The sequence below is a fragment of the Peromyscus californicus genome, unplaced genomic scaffold (assembly GCF_007827085.1).
Source record: "Peromyscus californicus insignis strain IS unplaced genomic scaffold, ASM782708v3 Scaffold_19__1_contigs__length_69161282, whole genome shotgun sequence".
NCBI classification, from domain to species: Eukaryota; Metazoa; Chordata; class Mammalia; order Rodentia; family Cricetidae; genus Peromyscus; species Peromyscus californicus.
Window position 1 is genome coordinate 27,531,992 of NW_026294491.1, and position 20,431 is coordinate 27,552,422.

Consider the following 20,431-nt stretch of genomic DNA (forward strand, 5'->3'; position numbering starts at 1 on the left):
GTACAGCTTAGGCATTTTGATTTCTTCTTCTGAGATTTCTCTGTTCAGATCCATAGCCCGTTTTTTAAAAAACAGTTTTTTTGTATATTCTGGGGGCATGAACCCTCTATCAGATGTGTTGCTGGCAATGATTCTCTCCCACTCTGGGGGCTTCCGCTAGATTGTTTTCTTTGCAGAGTTTAAAACTCTCTCTTATCTGTTTCTTTTTTTTTTTTGTTTCTATAGCAACACCTTCAGTTCATTAATGGTTTTTGTTGAGCACTGTCTAATTCCATTGCACTGTTTTTAGTCTAGAAGTTTTAATTTTCCTTTTGCACATCACTTTCCATTCTCGGCTTTATGAATGTATAGAATGTAGCTCTCTGTTTCAATGTCTTCAAACTCCCAATTTTCCAGTACCTGGTTGATTACCAATTGACTGGTTGTGGGCTGTATCCTCTGGCCTGTTTGCACAGCTAGTGATTTGATTTTTTTTTTTTTTTTGCATAACCAACATGTTGATTTCTATGTTTTTAAAGAGCTATGTGTTTCTGTATACCAATAAATACCCCTGAGTTTTGTCTTGTCGTGTGTTTAAATGAATTGGAAGCAGTCTGAGCCTTCTGTTCCTTGCTTTTCCTGTGTATTGAAACTGGGGCTCTGTTCAGTTCCCATAGAGGTTCCCATTGGTCTCGCAAATGTGTGGAGGGTTATTCGCCCCACTCCCAACCCCCCATCTGACTGGGAAAGCAGGCACTCGGGCGCTATGTCCGGTATGTGCGTATTCTGGGGGACCATTTGTGCCAATCCTTTCTTCTCTTCTTTTCTTGGCATCGGGTAATGTGTTCAGATGCATATGCGGGATTACTTCCCAGCAGCACACGGGGCTTTCTCCCGGCGGCTCTCTCCGGCGGCTCTCTCCTCGGGTCCTCCAGTCTGTAACTGCAGTCATTGTTGCCATGCCCGGTGAGGCTCCACCTGACTGCCCTCCTGTGCCCCAGCCACTGTCCTCATGGGCCACTCTCCTTGGTTGTCTCACACCTCCTGTCTCAAAAGCTGCTGCCATATATATATCTGTCTGATTTTTTTGGTAGCTTTGAGTGGGAGGGTAAATCTAATCCCTATTACTTCAGCTTAATCCTTCCAGTCCACATCTGCTATCTAAACCCTTGAATGTCCTTCCCCTCCAGAAAAAAAAACCCCGGACTCCTAGACGCCGCCTGAAAGCACCTTCGTGATGTGTCTGCTCGCCTTTCTGCCTACTACAGCCTTTCTTGGTTCTCCCACATGAACCTTTCTCACTTTCCAAATGCCCTGGGTCTCTGCCTGCTTCAGGACTCTTGACATGCCTTCTCTCTGTCTAAGGCCCGCTCTCCATCTACCCTTCTCCACTGAGTTCCATCAGCCCTTCAGATTTCCTGTTTGTCTCTGCAGAGGAACTGCCCATCCACACCGGACGGCTCCTCCCACACCTCGGTCCCACAACGAACAGAATGAAATTACCCTGCGGAGGAGGAGGAGGAGGAGCTGTTTTCTTGTTCACAGCCATGTCGTTGCCCTGGCTGGTCCTCCTGCTGAACCCTCTTCCCACCCTGTCGGCCTTCACCGTACCTACCTGCCTTCAAAGGGTTCAGGGATTCGGACCTGGTGAAAACTTTGCCAGACCTTTCCCCACCCCCTCTCTCCTTTCCTCTGGGTTTGAATGGATGAATCATTTCTCTTTGTGTTTCCTTAACATCTCACCCATGCCTCCATCATGGCACTTTCAAACTACTGTAGGAACTTGTTTTCGGCCCCATCTTCTAACTGGGCAGTAACAGGGTCTGTGTGGGCTCCTCTGTCTTCCTCCAACCCCTGTGGAGGGAGCCCTGTGTCTACACTTCGTCTTTTCCCAGGTGCTGAGTTTTGTTTGTTTGCTTTCTGTAATTTGTTCTTGAGGAACAGTAGTGTGCATGGGGCTCGGACCCCTGAAAAGTGCTAACACGAACATGTGCTAAAGAACGTAAGCACTATGCAGGGGGTTCCCTGCCCTTGCAGAAGGGAGGTACATTAAGAATTGTAAGGGAGGTACGGTCATATCGAATGCTATGGCCAATGCAATTAAACCTTTGTCAAACTGCCTGCCTTGGGCTCCGGATGAGAACATTGTTGAAACGCCTCCCAACTCAGGGCTAGGAGCTGCTGAAATGGGCAATTACTGCAGCGAACAATCCATTACTTGTACTGTCAACAGTGTTTCTCTCCCTCTAAATGCAGAACGAAGTGGGAAATGCTGTGGGAACCTTGTGGCATTTAATGTACTGATATGCCTTGGTAGGGGCCATTCTTTAGCCTGGCCGCGACAGCCACACAATGGCACAGGGACAAGCATTAGGTTAGAGCACTGGGGGAGCCACTTAGCCATCCCATGTCTCACTCTCCTCACATGTAAAATTAAACCCATAGAAGAGAATGCTTGTCACACCATCGCGGTTGCTATGGTGATGGACCGTGCACAATGTTGCGCTGCCCCGAGCCAAACCAATTCCTTTTGATACTGCTTGTCATTGCACGTAAGAGTAATGACTGGCAGGGCTTCATTTTCCTTTTGAATTGGGAGAGCTTCTAGTGAGGCTCGGTGTGGAGAGGCCATTATTCTGGCGACTTGGTGCAGATAACCCATGACTGCTGTGCCAACAGGGCCGCTCAGCTTAGACACACTTCTGACATGCTGGCTGGGCTGAATGGATGGTGAGATATTTATAACCAGAAGAATGGTAGCACCCTCTAGGTCAGCATTTTCAAGTTCAACATCTTGGAATGCTGCTGATGAGTCTGGAAACTAGCTGAAAATCATTAGCCAGACATAACAGCTGTTCCTCGAACTTGAGGGTACCAAGGGCCAGCAGCCTAACGCCTCACACATTAGTACAAGCGTGGCTGGTTTGAGGGACAGGGAAGGGGATGAGGGGTCTGGGAGAAGGTGAGATGGCTCCAGAGCACTTGTGATGTACACGGCCATGCTTTCAGGTCGCCACAGGCTAAGGTTGCAAAATATAGACTGGAATTTTGGCTAATATAAGCAAACACAGATATTCATGAAAGACAGAGTCCAGATTCTGTCAGAGGTTTCTCTGGGTCACTGGAGGTGGGCTTAGGGGCTTCCCAACAGAGTAGTGTCTAGAAAACCTTTCCTGGTGCCAGCTCTAATTCTTTTAGACATGGATATTGTGGTGGTTTGAAAGAAAATGGCCCCAAAGGGAGTGGTACTATTAGGAGGTGTGGCTTTGCTGGAGGAAATGTGTCACTGTGGAGGTGGGCTTTGAGGTCTCATATATGCTCAAGCCACATCCAGTATCTCAGTTCACTTCCTGTTGCCTGCCAATCAAGATGTAGGACTCTCAGCTCCAGCACCATGTCTGTCTGCATGCCACCGTGTCCCACCATGATGATAATGGACTAACCCTCTGAAAATGTTTTCCTTTATAAGAGTTGCTGTGGTCATGGTGTCTCTTCACAGCCATAGAAAGCCTAACTAAAACAGACACCGTCATAAAATTCACAAGAACTTCACTCTGGACTCACTGATGATGTTGGATAGCAGGTATCCGAGTCCATCCTTTCTCACCGATGGTGTTAGACATGGGGCACCAGAGTCTACCCTGTACCCACTGAAGATAATAGGCACCACTGATGATGCACCAGAGTTCTGTCCAGTTGTCCCTTAAAAACTGAATATTTCAATCATTCCTTTCACTCCCAAAGGGGATCTACATGGCTCCTTATGCTTTCCTTTCCCAGGGAAAGCATGTACAGGACTATGTATGCCCAGACCCCGATCTGGGAATACAAGTACATGTATCCCCAGAGGGTCAGGTGCCTCTTCCCTACTAACAGAAACATGGGCGTGTGAAGCTGCCTTCTCCCCTGTGTGCAGGATGTTTGTGGAACAGAAAGAGACAGGGAGAGAGTGAGAGAGACAGATATCACTCTCACATTGGAATATTGTTCCAAGGCAGCTAGAGCACCCAGGCTTCACCATACCCACTGTATCTCTCAAAGCTGTGTGTGTGAACCTGGCTTACCATCTTCCCATAAGCTACTTCCTCTGGGCTGGGCATGAGACTGTCATACTCCCAAGTTTCAGAATCTGGACTCTGGACTTGGTTCCTTCAGACCCCCGAGTCCATCCCCTGAGTCCTGTCTCAGCCAGAACTACCGTGCCCCTGAGTTGCTCGTTGCCCTCTGCCCGTGCTGTGGGATCAGACCCCTTGAAGCTGCCCCCCATCTCTGGTTGGCTCCTGTTTTATGCCCAGGCTGCACACCCAGTCTCTTCCTTGTGCCATGGTGGCCTTGATAAAATGTTATACCCTGGTTTAAGGTCCCTCAGAGCACCTGCACAGCCTTCAAATCCCACACTTCTTAGAATCTTTAGTGATGATCCTGTTGCCCTGTTCCTTCGCATGTGTTAGACATTCTGATCTTCTACAGAATAGCTAAGAGTTGTTGAGTACATATTAATAGCATCCACACACAATCATCCTGGGCAGAGAGCACGCCCTATCTTCCCATTTTACAGGAGGAGAAGTTGAGGCCCTAGCAATGTTGGCAGCCCCAGCATTTGGATGCAGGCCTGTCTGCTGCTCAAGCTCCTGCCTTCAACCAGGCTGTTGTATACTCTACCTGTACAGAACTGCAGTTGTCTTCTATTAGAAGGGGCTATCTCAAGATCCCCTTTGTTTACCCTAAACCACACAGTTAGTACTAAACTTTATATACTATGTTTTTTCTATGCATACATGCTTATGGTATGCTTTAACCTATAAAAGTAGGCATATTGTGGGATCAACAATAGTAACTAGTAATAAAATACAACAGTTATTACACCTACTGTAGTAGGTTATGTGAATATGGTTCTCTGTCTATCTCCCTACCCCTCTCATTACACTATGCTTACCCTGCTTGTTGACCATGGGCATCTGTAACCACATGAAAGGGAAGAAAATGGTTCTTACAGGCAGTTGCACGAGGACACTATCTCCCACAGCTCCCCACTTCACCTCCAGCATGTCCTTTCTCCTTCCATGTTTGAGTTACTTGGCTGTCCATTCTGGCACTAGCTCATTCTCAGGAGTTTTCCCTGTCCCCAGTCTTTCCCACAAGTCCCACCTTGACCTTGCTGCCCTGGGACTCGCAGCCTCCCGCCAAGATGTCATCAAAATTAGTGGGTGAGAACCCAACAGTAGAGATGACATCCCATCTAGCGAGCAAGAGCGATGAGTGCAATGCTCTCAGAATGACCCGCATCAAGTTCAGACTGCAAGGATTCGTCAGCCCTTCTTGCCTCGTGAGCCTCCACTTAGGAGTGTGAAGGCAGACTATCTTTTGAGTCTCAGGCCCTATGGGTGGGTGAATGGACCACAAGTTTTGACAAAGTCAAAACTCCCCCAGCACACACAGTCCCATCCATCGAGACTGGAGAAAATAAAAGCATAGAGTGGTATGGTGGTCTCACACACAGGAAGCTGCTTTCTGGAGCCCCTCTGGAGGACCATGGTTTGGGCAGCTCATCTAAAAACGCTGTGAATTCATGTTTTTTCCCTCATCTGCACTTTGAGCAGAAGAGAGTGTTTCTTGGATGGCGGGGAAAGAAGGGAAGAGAAACGTTGGGTTACGCCCTGTGGCTTTGGGTTATTTTCACTGGGGAATGGCGATGTCACCGGCTCCGCAGGGCCACATTGATGTGAACTCCTAAGAGCATCTGGCCATTCAAGCAGTTGTCACCAGCTCTGTGCTAAGCTTCCAAGATTTATTTCCTTTCTGTCTTTACGGTCCACCCATGGTTTCTTTTCATCTCATACCACCCCAGAGCAGACCGACTGGTCCTTATGTTTCATCAGCCTATGGGTCGATGCCGCTCTTCTCAATATGCTTTAGAAAAGAGCTTCTCTGGCCAGCATGCCTCATCCAACCTCTCCTGGAAGATACTCCCTCCCAGGAAACCTTAACACGCCCAGCAGTGAAGACATCCACGGGCAGCTTATAGTTACACCCTCGGGAAAGGTATCAGGAGATACTTTGCCAATCTTGCCCACCCACGGCATCTTCTTGCATGCCACAAGACAATGTCTGTGGATCCTCAGTGCCTCTTCAACTGCCAGTGCAGGGGACCAGATGGCAGGCGCACATATTGGAGATCAGAGATTCCAGGTTATGGGAAGCAAACCCGACTCTCCCCACATGCTGGCTGATGAGAGACCTCGCCTAAAACAGAGCTCATGAGCTGTACCCCAGGAGCCCCCTTACTGGATTCCTGTCAGGGAGAATCCCTGGGAGTCTGTGTCCATACCTGTTGGGATGGGGGTGCTCCCGGCTTGGCTGGCTGTTGGTTGAGCGGAGTGCCGAAGGCAGCTACCTGTTGGTAGGGAGGTGGCTGGGTGCTGCATATGGTCCTGCAGTGTGGTGAGAGGCAGAACAGGCCTGGTGGCTGTGGCTGGGCTGCTCAGACTGCCACCTCCAGGGTGCATAATGGTGGCCATCCCCTTGGCCAGTGGAGACCCTCCGAGCACATTATTCCAGGGTGACCCAGCCCCTCCTCCAGGAACCCTGGGGAAGTAAGCAGAACCAAGCAAGTGAGTGGGTTCGGGTAAAATCAGGCCATGTGCCACGGCAAAACCCATCTCTGACCTATAGAGGCTCTGAGAGGTCAAGGTCAGTGGTCCATGGAAGTCCTAAGACAATATCAAACCAACGCTTTTGTTAAATAATGTCCAGAGGTCAAGCTGAGCAGCAGAGTAGCCTTGGCTGTGCTATGTGCTGCTAAACACTACTAAAAAGACGATGGACTCTCATGTCTCACCAGACTGATACTTTTGGAGCATGGTGGGACATGATGGTGGCTTCTCCTAGACATATCTTCATCTGATTTCTGCCAGCCACAGAATATGGGCATAGGAGCAACAGCATTATCCCCTGAAAACATCAGGGAACTTGCGGTTTTATACCTGAGACACTCTCACCCCAAAGCTCCCAGATGCAACCACTCTCTGTAAGATGAGCAAAGCAGCTCTGGAAATGGCTTTTAACTCTATCCATGCATTTGCCCTGGCACTGAGGATGGCGTTTGGGGCTCATGGGTTTCTGTGGGTTGTGGTTAATGGGGATTAAAATGTGCCAGGAGGCAAAGTCCAATTCCCATTCCTTTAGAATCTCTCTTGGGACAGTTGAAGGCATGATGGGAGAAGAGTGGTTCTGCCCCACGCCGACATTTCCTGGGCCAGGTGCACTCTTATCTCCCTGTGGCCTGGGTGGGGACTTCTGTTGTTCAAATATTGTCAGGGACCAAACATGGACCATCGAAAAGTACTAGCTAGGCCAGAGAACAAGCCCCTGCCCTAAACCAGATGCCCCCAAAGATAAAGAACAGGTCAGGCAGGTCAGGTAGCATAGCAACAGAACAATGGGCCCTGACCAGTGACCTTACCACCTAGCAGCCTCACGACTTGCATGTAGTCCTTCACCTGCACGTCTCCCTTCACCTGCACGTACGGCACGTCATGCACCCTTCCCTCCTTCCTGCTCCTTCCCCCTCCATATATAAGCCTTGCTGAGGAGAATAAAATTTGCAGCTTGATCAGAACACTGTCTTACTGTCTTCTCTCGTGTCTCCCTGTCCCTCTCATTCTCTCCCGCAGGTGGGTCGCCCCTGTTGACACCCCGCTGGCCAGGGCAAAATCTTAGATGGTCTTTTAATAAAAAAACAGAGAGCCAGATATTGGGGTGAAAGCTGAAAGATCAGAGAAGCAGAGCAAGCTTTATTAGGGTACATAGTATATCACCACATACTTCCAAAGCAAAGAGCCCTGGAGAACTCAGAGTGTCTGTGTAGCAGCCATGGGGAAGAAGAAGGGCCTTCCAGAAAGGGGACCACTGCTCTGGGGTTACCAGCGCTTTGGTCCTTCCCCAGCTTCAGAGCTATTCTGAAATTTGCCTCTAGTGAGTTGTGGTGATATTTTATTTGTGCTCTAACAAATAAAACTTATCTAGGGATCAGAGGACAGAGCCAGCCACTGGATTAGACATAGAGGCCAGACAGTGGTGGCACACACCCTTAATCCTATCATTCAGGAGGCAGAGATCCCCATCTGGATCTCTGTGAGTTCAAAGCCAGAGCCTTGAACAGAGTCAGGCATGGTGGCACACACCTTTAATCCCAGCACTTGAGATCTCATGTCTTTGCTTGGGAAGGACACATGCCTTTAATCCCAGGAAGTGATGGCAGGAAGCAGAAAGGTATATAAGGCGTGAGGACCAGGAACTAGAGGCTTTTAAGCAGTTCAACTGAGACCCTCAGGGGTGAGGACTCAAGAGTATTTCAGTCTGAGGATTTGTGGAAGCAGGATTGGCTGAGGAGTTGTCAAGGTGAGGTTGGCTGTGGCTTCTCTGATCTTTCAGAATTCACCCCAATATCTGGGCTCTGGATTTTTTTTTATTAATAAGACCTTTTAAAATTCATGTTACAATGAATGAGTTGCCCTGCCAATGGACCAGTCTACATCATGCATTTTAACCACTGATGTAACGCCATGCTAGATCTTTACAAACCAAAGAGATGAGCTTCAAAGTATGGGCCTTGTGCTTGCAAGGCTATGTTAACAAGGCTGAAGGCAATGGACTGCACATGTGCCTCCTGCAGCAGCTGAGACCCCCTCCCTCTCAGCAGCAGGGTCTGGCCAGGCCTGCTCCAGCCAGCCTGGATTTCCTTTCCACATGCTCATACTTGTAACAGTGTAGTACTCAAGGCCAGACTTTCCCTTTTTTTTTTGTAAAACAAGCAAGCAAGCAAATAAACAAACAGACTGCAAACAAACAATGAGAAAGAGCCATCTGCAATGTCCTTTGTAGGTGACAGCCGTAAACGGCTTTAGTGTGTACCTCTCGGGCTCAGACTACTTTGACAGCTTTGGTTCTGCACATATGTCCCTCCGACACTTGTCCTGAGGTTTCTGCTGGGTGGTTTTGGCAGTTTTCTGATTTGCAGTGAGGATAAGAGATGGTCAGTCTTGGGGCAGAGCAGGGGAAGGGCAGCCCTCTGCTTCTATAAATAAGATCGAAGCCAGCCTTTCTACATTGGGGTGCATGGTGGGCCTGGTTGAGAAGCCCAGGTCTCTGAGATACTGATTGTGGGGGCTCCTTGCAATTCCTCCTCTTGGGGAGTTACAGAAGACACTAGTGACCTCTCAGTTCTTCAGTCATCAGAGTTAGACCTGCCAGGGATGTCTGCTTTTTGGTCTCCTAGGCTGTGGGCTGCTTCTTTAAAAAACAGAAACAATACACCCAGTTGAAGACAGATGGGCTCAAGGGAGGTGGGCAACTCATGAGGTACACAGACTGAAGTGGCCCAGGCCATCCAGAGAATTCCCGATTCATTCCAGTTAAGTCTTCCCATAGCCAAGTTACGGCAGGATTTAACCAGAACTACCAGATTTCATCGATTTATTCAACTTGCACTATTGAGCAGTTGGTATATAGTATATAAATGGCATTCAGTGAGCCCAGTGTACAAAACCAGAGATGGCCAGCAGGCTCTGCACACTTATTCATGACCTATAATGAGCAGCACTCACAGGCTTCAGACAGGGCCATGGGAGAAGGTTTTCCTTAGCAAGTGGACTTAAGACCCAGTTCCCAAAAGAGATGGCAAGTTTCACTAGGAAGTAGAAGAGATAGGACACACTTGGAGTGAGTGAGGGGAGCCATTCCAGCTGATGAAGTTCCTCCATCTCTGTCTGAGGGCCCCAGGCAGGGGGCTTTGCCTGTATTCAGTAGGAACACATCAAAACCACCAGTCAAGTTGCTCTGCATGAGGAGAGTCCCCAAGAGGCTTGCTGGGAGCTAATGTCTTAAGTAGCATGATTTAAGGCACAGGAGTTTCCTGAAGGCCCCGAAGCTTCTCCTCAGGCTCCTTCCTGTTGATGGTTCCCCGAGTGAAGGATCACTCACCACATACCTTCCTTGTCTACATAACCCTCTTTCTCCAAGATAGGACAACCCTTCTCCTCAGGCCTCTGAACATCCTCCATGAAGCCCTGGCTGTAGACTGCCCATGCAACCTAAGCCACAACACAAATATATGTGTCCTCCTGGGCACTTTCTGAAGCCACTTGGACAGGCAGGCATCAGAATGGCAATGTTTTCAGCGTCTTCTTCCAAAGATACTTAAAACGGTTTATTTTCGTGTCTGCTAGTGTTGACACAGGCTGTTTGAAGGGGCTACTGTGAGTGACACTCAAACAGTCAGGCAGTGGACCTCACAACACAACAGAAAATCCTGACAACTCTGGGCTTTCTCGTCAGTGAATTTTTTAAATTGCTTTTCTTAGTTTATAAAAGCTATGTAATTGTGACTTGTAAAGATACTAGAAAGCACAAGGAGGGGACTTTAAAAAATTACTCATAATGCTATCAGTCATCAACAACTGTACTTTAAGACATGTATCCCTTTCCTTTATATGGTTGTATGTGTTTTACATATATATACATATATATATGCATGTTGTGCTCATACTACAAATATATATGTGATGTATACATATTATACATGTGTACACATGTTATATTCACATGGTACAAATACATAATACATGTTATGCGTATACTGCATATACACTCATGTGCATTATACCTATATCATGCACACACATGCACAGACACACTACATATACTCATATGCACATACCATATACATATCAAACTCTACATACATGTACACATTGTGCACATGTGGGTGCACACACCAATGTGGGGCACACATTTTCATGCTTATACATATAGTATAACTCTACTGTAAGCATGCACATGACCCGTACTCATTGCATACACACACACACGAGTACCTATATGAACATGCATACTTGATAACATCCTGCACACACTGAATACACACGCACACACACACTGGCCTTGTTTACAAGCACGTACACTGAAGATCTTGCTCTGACAACCTTCCCATCCCACTCCCCAACTCAGCTGCTGTTGCTTTGCTCCAGCTCCTGCTACCATACTTATCCCCTGGGTAGCCAGTGTTCACTGAGAAAGCCTAGTAAACCAAGCTTGGCAGAGGAGCCCCTCCCCAAAGGAACTCAAATGTCCCCACTGTCTCTGGACCGAGTGTGACGGGGACCCGTCTACAGTGTGGTCTCCGGGGTTTCTACAGCACTAGGGCAATGTAGGCCTCATTCCCTTCTCGATCAGGTGGCCAGGCCCTCACCTGGAGACAGGTGTCACGTAGTTGCCGGGGAACACCCCCGAGACCCCGGTTTTTAGTGAAGCTCCCTTGAACCAGCCATCCTGACACTTCTCCAGCACACGGTACATCTCACCCTTGCGCAACTCCAGCTCATCATTCTTCTGGGGCTTGTAAGCATAGAGAGCCAGGTACCTGTGGACGAGGACAAGGACAAGGGTCAGTGCGTGTCTCTGAGGGACACGATGGATGACAGAGGTGGCACAGGACAGACAGCCCGTCTTTAGATGAATTCCACCTAATGAGTAGCTGATACCTGCAGGGTGCTCTAGTTCACAGAGAGTTCACATACCCGTTACCTGACTCAATTCTGCCACAAACCCATGAGGTGGAGGAAGAAAACAGGTATGTTCCTAGCGCTTGTGGAAGACACCATGACTCTGGCCCACTAAATGGTCAGGCGATATGTAGGTGGAGTGAGGGGCTTTTTATTTTGTGTCACAGAAGGGAAGAAGCTCAGTGAGGCAGAGTGATGCCCAGTTTCCAGGATACCTCACACCTGTATCCTGGGCCTGGTCTCTGGACCTCACAATGTTTTTCTCCCTTTTCTCTAAGCTTTCTATAGTCTGGTATCTGAGCAAGAGGAATCGCAGGAATAATCAAGTGAACTAGCTGGGCCTGGGCTTGTTCCAGTCTAGCTGGGCCTGGTTTTCCCGCCAGGTTTCTCTAGTCAGCCTGAGCTGGTCAAGAACTCTCCAAGCGCTCTTCCAGAAAGGGCAGCATCTGTCCACTTTCTAGCAACATTCGCATTGTTACTAATTATCCCGTGTCTTCTTTGCTTATAAGCCTCATTTGCAGATAAGGCTGAAGAAACTTCAGCCCTTTTTGTGACACACTAAGGATGCGTGCATCTTTTCCTTGCAGCACTAGTGAGCATGGAATAACCTGGCAGAAGGGTCCCCCTCCTCCTGGAGTCTAGGGAACAGCTGGACTTGGCTGTTAGAGGAACCTGCATCAGATAATTGCTTGCAGGATCCAGCCATGAAAGTGGATGGGCGCCCCAGTTCCATAGCAGAGGACAGATGAGCCATCTCAAGAACTGTGCACCAAGATGTGGGCTCAGGGGCATGACTGATCCTGTCCTGTGCTGTGGGTTCCTAGAAGCGCCTATAGTACCGTATCTGGGCCTGCTAGACCCCCAGCATCCCTCCAGCTCCCCTGACTCTGCAAAGGGCCTTCATAGGAAGTGGAAGGAGAAAGAGAACCACTCACTAGAATTCACGTAAGGACGGAGGAGGCCCCAAGGAGGAGTCTTGAACAAGGTGAGAGTCCCGTGGAGATGAAGGTCTCCCCACCTTCTAATCTGTCTTCCCTCTGCAACCCTCTGACCTGTGGGCCCTCTGGTTCTCGTCAGTGGGGACTCAGTGTCCCCGGTTTATATGCTTCTACCCCTAGGATGAAAGCCAGGAACACCAATGTTTGGGAACACCCTGGGCTTCTGAGGGTAAGCAGCCCAGGCTCCTCCCCAGGGACATGTAGATCTAATGTCCACCCCATGCCTGTGACAGATGCAAAAAATCAGGATGTGATCCTTGTCCTTAATGACCAGAGGGGAAATATTACTAACAAGTAAGACACAGGAAGACTGCATTTAGACACTGCGCTGGCTAGTTTTATGTCAACTTCATACAAGCTAGAGTTATCTGAAAGGAGGGAACCTCAATTGAAAAAAAAATGACTTCATATGATCTGGCTGTAGGGCATTTTCTTAATTAGTGATTGATGTGTGTGTGTGGGGGGGGAGGCATCCCATCGTGGGCGGTACCACCCGTGGGCAGGTGGTCTTGGTTCTATAAGAGAGCAGGCTAAGCAAACCATGATGAGCAAGCCAGTAAGCAGCACTCCTCCGTGGGCTTTGCATCGGCTCCTGCCTCCAGGCTCCCGCTCTCACTGCTTTTGATGATGAACTGTGAGTGACATCAACCCTTTCCTCTCCGAGTCACTTTCAGTCCTGGTCTTTTATCACAGGAGTAGTAACCCTAACTAAGACACTCTTCGTGTCCGAGATGTGCTGTATATGCGTGGGGGGGGGAGGGTAAGTTCCTGGTAACAGGTGTTGAGGGCCGAAACAGGAACAGAGACAGCTATGGTGCAGGACTGTGTAAGAATGACACATGATGTGAACCTGCTGTCAAGGAGACACAAAGTGCAAATCCTGCTTAAGCTGTCCCCCTGCTGTCCCTTTATGATGTCAGCTCAGTTTGTGACTTTGGCCACAGCAGAATGCTAAGAAGGGTGATTGATGGCTCCTTGGAGCTGTGTGGGTCTCTAGACAGTTAAAACCCCACCAGGTTTACGTATATGTCCTTGATGGTAAAGGAAGTGGTCCAGGGGTTCATCTACTGCCTGTAGCGGGGAGGGCCCAGGCTGCTCTTCCCTGTTAAAAAAGGCTTGAGGACCCATTTCTGTTCATCTCATTGCTAGTGCTGTGCAGAGTCTGGTGGGTACAGAGGTGAATTGTGGCCCCCATAACCTGTTCTTTGCCAGAGAAGTGTCTGTGGGCTAGCCCCGGGCTACAGCCAGGCCAAATATCTGGTTGCTGTTGTCTTCAGGGTCCACCTGCATAAAGCATGGACTCCAGGGGTCCCGTGCTGTGTGTGCACACATGGCCTCAGGTCACTGAACATGAAACAGGTCTGTGAGAAAGCATCACAGCTCCCCCAGGCACTGCTGCCAGGCCTCTCAGCAGGTTTTGCTCGAGTGTCAGGAAATGCTTTGCTCTGTCGCTCATTCCGTACTTGGAGGCTCTCCGCTGGGGCAACTGCCTATAGGAGTTTCCATTTTTTCAGGGTTTCCATTTTCTCCTCTCCCTCACCTCTCCCCGGGCCTTCTCTCCTAATTCCTATGTGGTCTGAGGGAAGTGGAGCAGCTGTGTCCTCTTGACACCGAGAACTCCCCTAGCAGGATGCAGCTGCTGCCCACATGAGGCCATGCTTACCTCAGGAGGGGGCTGAGTGCAAGTTCAGGGCCCTGCGCTCACAGGGGCCTGGGGGAACGGGAGAAGCAAACCTTGCTGGGGACGGGCAGTGCTCCTGGGGTTCAGTGGAAACATCCTCCTGCCTCAGGATGCTTTTACCACCATCTACCTGCAGCGTTCATCCCTTACCCACCACACCACATGCTCCAACAGGACATGGAGTTTTAACTGATGCTTCAAGGCTTTCTCCTCACTGCCAGACATTTGCTACATTCTCAACAAATACTTGCTAAAGCAAAGCAGGAGTCCTGGCTGGGAGTCTAGGACTGAGAGCCACTCTGCATGGTGGGTGTGGTGAGCCTGTGCATGCGTGAGAGTGCAGAGCCATGAACAAGGAAGGCCAGCTTTAGTCTACAGTGGTGCTTCCTGCATCAGGATGGAGCTACTTCTGGTCACTTCCCTGCTGAGTAAGGAGTCCAGCAGCCTCGACACGGTTCGAATCTGAGCATGGCCAGTGGTTTTCAGATAGCATTTCTTATCCTCTCTGGGAAGTCACTGCGTTACAGAGTGTGAGCAGCTGTGATAAATGGCTACCAAACCTCTGGAGGGCCTTAGAGGAACAGTTGTGGAGTAGCCGAAGGCCGTTTCCTTTTTGAGATGATCTCTTACTCAGTATTTTAGGATCCCTTATATGATTTAATGGGGCAGGGACTTTGTAATTATTTCCCAGCATCTGAAGGGAGTTTGTAACTTTTCCTACAAACACTGAAAACGAGGACTGTTTATCAGCAGCTTCAAGTCATCTTAAGACCTTTAAAAACCAGAAAAGGCCTCTTTCAACATGCCGAGTTTCCGTAAAACACAGGTGTGGTTCCTAATGAGATAATAAGGCAGGGGGTGGAAAACTAAAAGATGAACATGGCTGCACATTCGCTGTCCTGTGTGCCTACCTGGTACTGAGCCTGTAGGCACCACCATGGAAGAGAGACCCAGCTTCATGCCTACCCCTTCACATCCTTCAGTACAGAAGCTGCCAAGAGACGCATCATGTAGGTTTTCAGAAATATGGATTTGTATTTCATGCTGCATTAAGCCTCTGCACGTAGGGCGTGTTGCTGCTTAGGAGTGGGATGCCCGAGGAAATGTATGTATGGCATGCTCAGTGATACGGACAGCGTTGAAGTTCTGATGTCTAGGAGGAGAGACGCATCCTTTCCAGGTGCTGCCGACCTGAGGACCTGAATGCCTCACTCCTCACACCACGGCCACCAGCTTGACTTTGAGACCTTATTGATCAGGTGTCAGCCCTGCAGAAGTGTGGCCTCATCACGGGGCCGCTGGTGAGACAGGGCAAGGGGAGAGGACCGTGACCCAGTGTCTGCTGTACACTAGACACAAGGACTCACATAGGCTCCACGTGGGCCCTGAGGTTTCACAGCTGGGGAAGCTAAGGCTGGAAAAGCCTGAGCATCGGCCACTGTTTTTGTGATTTAGGAGCTTAGCATGGCCCCGGGGTGGGGCCAGACACTGTGAGAGCCTCAAGCCTGGGTGAGCATGGCATGGGGTAGGCTTACTACTGGAGTCAGGGATTCCACCTGCCAGCTCTGAGTGTAGGCCTACAAGACTCACTGTGTAGGGGAGTGCTATTTGGATTGCAGCAGGACACTGACATGATTGGCCTTTTAATGTTTTAAAAGATTTACTTTTAAATTACTTTTGTGTGTGCTCACGTGTGTGTGTGTGTGTGTGTGTGTGTGTGTGTGTGTGTGTGTGTGTGTGTGTGTGTATGTGTATGTACATGTACTGTGTTGGCAGAGACTAGAGGTGTCAGAGTCTTTGGCGATGGAGTTACAGGCAGTTATGAGCCACCCATTGTGGGTGCTGGGAGCCACACTTAGTTCCTCTGCAAGGGCAATTCCTGCTTAGTCTCTGAGCTGGCTCTGCAGCCCTTGACCTTTCCATCTTTCTTTTAAATTTGCTTTGCTTGATGAGGCCCTACCAAGGATCCTAGTCTTCCACGTTTGGTGATCCTTGCTGGGTGAACACAACTTTACCATAAAAAATTCCTTGTACAGAATAATCTTCTTCCTTCCCTTCCCTCTCTGGGTTCCTCAGAGGGGTGACACAAGTGGATGGATATGCTGGGTGGCTTCCCTGTGTGTGGCGCCTGTGTATCTGGCACACACCTGTGCAGAGTGGGACGCTGGCTGGCTGGGCAGTGTGTCACTAAGCTTCTGGTTTCCTTTGTGCATCAGTTAGAAAGCATCCATGGAATGCCCACACACAAATGACATGTACGTAGAGAATGGTCCTAGCCATCTTCATCCAACTGGACCAGCCCCAGGGAGTCTAAGCGGCCACTTCCTGCACTGCCCACTGCCCGATTCCTAGTGACAGCTATAGCAATGTCACCTTTTACTGCTTCTTCACACCTACATCACTCAACTACCCCTCCTGGTCTGTGTGGGTGGATGTCCTTCGTAATGCACATGTGCCCAGAGTCTGGCATGGAATTAGGGATACACAGGTGTACTTGTGGATGGTATGTTCCTCATTCTCCTGGCTCTCACTTTACACCTATTTCAGAAGGCTTTAGAAGCTTGACACAGGCCTTCATAGAGTGCTCCAGGCAGTCTCCCACCACATCCAGATCAGCTGGGTCACCACCGCATTCAAGCGATCACCTCCACAAATGCACAAAGGCTGACACTGAAAAAGGCAACTCCAGTAGGGATTGTCACACTACCACCCTACAGCCTGGATGTGGCTTCTGTGCCAGTTAGAAACGGTGCCTCTCAGGAGCAGCTCGCCAAGGAAAAGTCACTGCTGGCATGAAGCTGGGCCTGTAGTTAGAGGCTGGATGTCAGCTCTAACTCCTGGGCCTGGTGTCCCGAGGCAGAGCTCAGACTGGACAAGCTGGCAGCTGTGATGACTAGGTGTGGCACTGTGTGTCCACGTGCAGCTCGTTTGCACATGCTCTGCTCTGCTCTGCTCTGCTCGCTCGCCCGCCTGCCATGTGCATCTTCAACGAGCTCTTTGCTTGCTGCTGTCTGCAGATTTCCCTTCCGTCCTAACCGTGGAGTGAATCAGACTCTTCCGGTGCCCCTGCTCACTCCACATTCCTTCTTCTCCAGATGGTAGCTCGCTCACATTTCTCCGTTACTGAATGAAAAGTCTGTTCCCATTGCTCCTTCAAGGGGTCCCGCTTCTGCTCTTTTCTTTATTAGAGCCACCCGGGTACAGGTGGTGGAGACGTGCACCCAACTATCAGCTGATGTGGTCCAAGGATGGATGCCGCTGCCAGGTGGACGAGGAACTAGAGATGGTGGTTAAAACCTGTGCAGGCGCGCCCTCTACATAAACCGAGGCAGCAAGGACGCTGAGTGAGAGAGTCTGCACAGGAAGGCTAAATAAGTCCCCCGGAAGGACTGAGCAGGCTCTGGCACTCAGAGGTGAAAGAGGCGACTGACCTCATGCGCCAGCTGCCATGCACTCAACTGAGGGCAGACGTTAGCCTGGTAAGGAAAACTAGAGCCACAGGCAGAGAGGAGCCAGTGCGGTGCTGCCCACTGTTGCCAAAGCTGACCCGGAAACTGGCCTCTAAGATATTTCTGGGGAACAATATCCAAAGACTCATATTACTTTAGAACAGTGGTTCTCAGTCTTCCTAATGCTGTGACCCTTTATTACAGTTCCTTATGTTGCTACTTCGTAACTATAAGTTGCTACTGTTATGAATCATAACGTAAACATCTGTGTTTTTCGATGATCTTAGGTGACCCCTGTGAAAAGGTCCTTTGACCGCCAAAGGGGTTGTAACCTGTATGTTGAGAACCACTATTCTAGATTGACCCAGCCTTACCTAATGATATTAGTAGGTCCTGTGACTATAATGGCATCCTGCTGTAGGTGCAGAGCTGGCTGCTTGATGAGTCTGTGATACATGATAACATTTTTCCTGAACTGGGCATGGCTTCAGTCTTTCTCAGTATCCTAGAACATGGGACTCACATCGTTCTTCACGGTGGATTAGTGGCCTTTGGCCATCAGAATGAATGGTGCTAGGGTCATGGGGAGTGTTAGCCTACAAGTGATTCTCACTGCCATGCAAAACACATCTCATGTGACCAGTGCTAACCACTTGATTCAGTGACCCAGCATCCATCCAGAACTACCAGCTTCTGTTCCCCCAAGGTTCCGTTTCCCGGTCCAAGTGACAGGCTCTCTTCTTCCTGTCCTTTTCTGGATTCCTTGATGTCACCCAGGTGGCATCTGGGGAGCCACCTTTGGTAGGAAGCATGTGGCTTTCCTGATAAGTGGTAACGGTACCCCACTGACTGACCAAGTTCTTTGCTCCATACGAATGTCCTCTCCTAGGAGTCAGGCCTGTCCTCTGCATGGGCTGGCAAGCTGGTGCTGGGAGGCAGACACCCCGCACCCGATGAAGCACATCACGGATTGGTTTATGAATCCGAGGCCTATCCTGTGCTGTCTTCTCCAGTCCATGGCCTGCAGCACTGCTCAAATGAGACGTCTCACACTGGGTTTCTGGATGGGAGGTCTCAGTGGTCCGGTTGTCTTTTCCCAGCCTCCTCCAAGTCAGTGCTGCTTGGCCACTCATTGATCCCCGTGTGCGCTCTCTGCCTCCTTCACATTTGGCTTGAGATGTGGGGAAATTGAGGCAAGAATCCACTTCTCTTGCATCTCGGGGTACTCCATTTTACCTGTGTTCCCATCACTTTTTGGACCTTTAAGAGGGCTTGGCTCTGGCCTGAGGCATGGCCTCCAGTGCCTCTGGAATCATGGCTAGCAGATTAGCCAAATGAAAGGCGTTTAAACTCAAGAGTTAGAATTACAGAATAGCAGAAAGAAGAGGGAAGGCGCAGGGGTGAGTCACTGTCTTGGAGGAGCTACACCTGCATGCGCTGTGTGTGCAAACTGAGAGCCTTCTTGTACCAGATCCCGAGGAACCTGAGGTGGACCTTTTCTATAAAGGCAAAGGCCTGTGACCAGTCACTGGCCTGACCTTTGGATGACAGTCTGTTGTGAAACACTGTCCTTCAGGCATGACATGACCATTATCATCTTAATCACAGCAGCTGGTCACCTGCAGGAAACCTCTGTAAAACAAAGCCTGTTGACAGTCTGTGGTTGGCCCCCATAAGCTCCTAGAGAGTGGCACTACTGGGAGGTGTGGACTTGTTGAAGGAAGTGTGTCACTGTGGGGGTGGGCTTTGAGGTCTCATATATGCTCAAGATACTGCCCAGTGTCATAGTCCACTTCCTGTTGCCTTCTGATCAAATGTAGACAGCACTACGTCTGCCTACATGCTGCCATGTTTCCCGCCATGATGATAATGGACTGAACCTCTGAAACTGTAAGTGAGCCACCCCAATGAAATGTTTTCCTTATGAGTTGCTATGGTCATGGTGTCTCTTCACAGCAATAGAAACCCTAACTAAGACACAGTCCCTTAAAGAAGGAGGGGGTGAGAAGGTCATTAGATCCTCACCTAAGGTCCAGCCACTCCCTCCCTCCTGTACCCTTTAGCTGCATGTAATTCTGCATCAGAGGCATGTGGTGTGAGCAGGTGCTAGATCTGTGGTTCTCAACCTTCCTAACGCTGTGACCCTTTAATATAGTTCCTCATGTGGAGGTGATCCCCAACCATAACATTATTTTGTTGCTACTTCATAACTGTAACTTTGCTACTGTTATGAATTGTAATGTAAATATCTGATATACAGGATATCTGATGGCAACTCCTGTGAAAGGGTTATTTGATCCCTAAGGGGGTCATGACCCACAGGTTAAGAACTAATATGCCAGAGTATATAGGAAGTAGAAAGTTAACTGAAAGAGAGGCCCACTGAAGCAGCTTTTGGGAGGTCATCGTTCTTACTGGGATAAAACTTTTTTTTTTTTTTTTGGTTTTTCGAGACAGGGTTTCTCTGTGTAGCTTTGCGCCTTTCCTGGAACTCGCTTTGGAGACCAGGCTGGCCTTGAACTCACAGAGATCCGCCTGGCTCTGCCTCCCGAGTGCTGGGATTAAAGGCGTGTGCCACCACCGCCCGGCTGGGATAAAACTTTTTGATGGTACAGTTCTTTGGGGACAATCCACACCCCTCTCCTATAAGCCCAATAAATGATTCATTCACTAATCCAGATTTGGGTGAGATTGTTCCTTTGGTCTGTTGGTTGCCCTATCTAGAGTAGGAATGCTTATTCATATCTCCTTAGGAAGAGTGAA

The 20,431-nt window shown here is 49.2% G+C and overlaps 1 protein-coding gene across 1 annotated transcript in view; it reads right to left on the reverse strand.

Moving 5' to 3' along the window:
- The window catches only part of Sh3rf3 (SH3 domain containing ring finger 3), a 301,431-nt gene that overhangs the window by 43,781 nt on the left and 237,219 nt on the right, over positions 1 to 20,431 (reverse strand). The window contains exons 6-7 of the mRNA XM_052744948.1: positions 11,228 to 11,398; positions 6,308 to 6,564 (exon numbers count right to left, since the gene is read on the reverse strand). Of these exons, the coding sequence (XP_052600908.1) occupies positions 6,308 to 6,564; positions 11,228 to 11,398 (428 nt within the window). The remainder of the gene's footprint in view (positions 1 to 6,307; positions 6,565 to 11,227; positions 11,399 to 20,431) is intronic.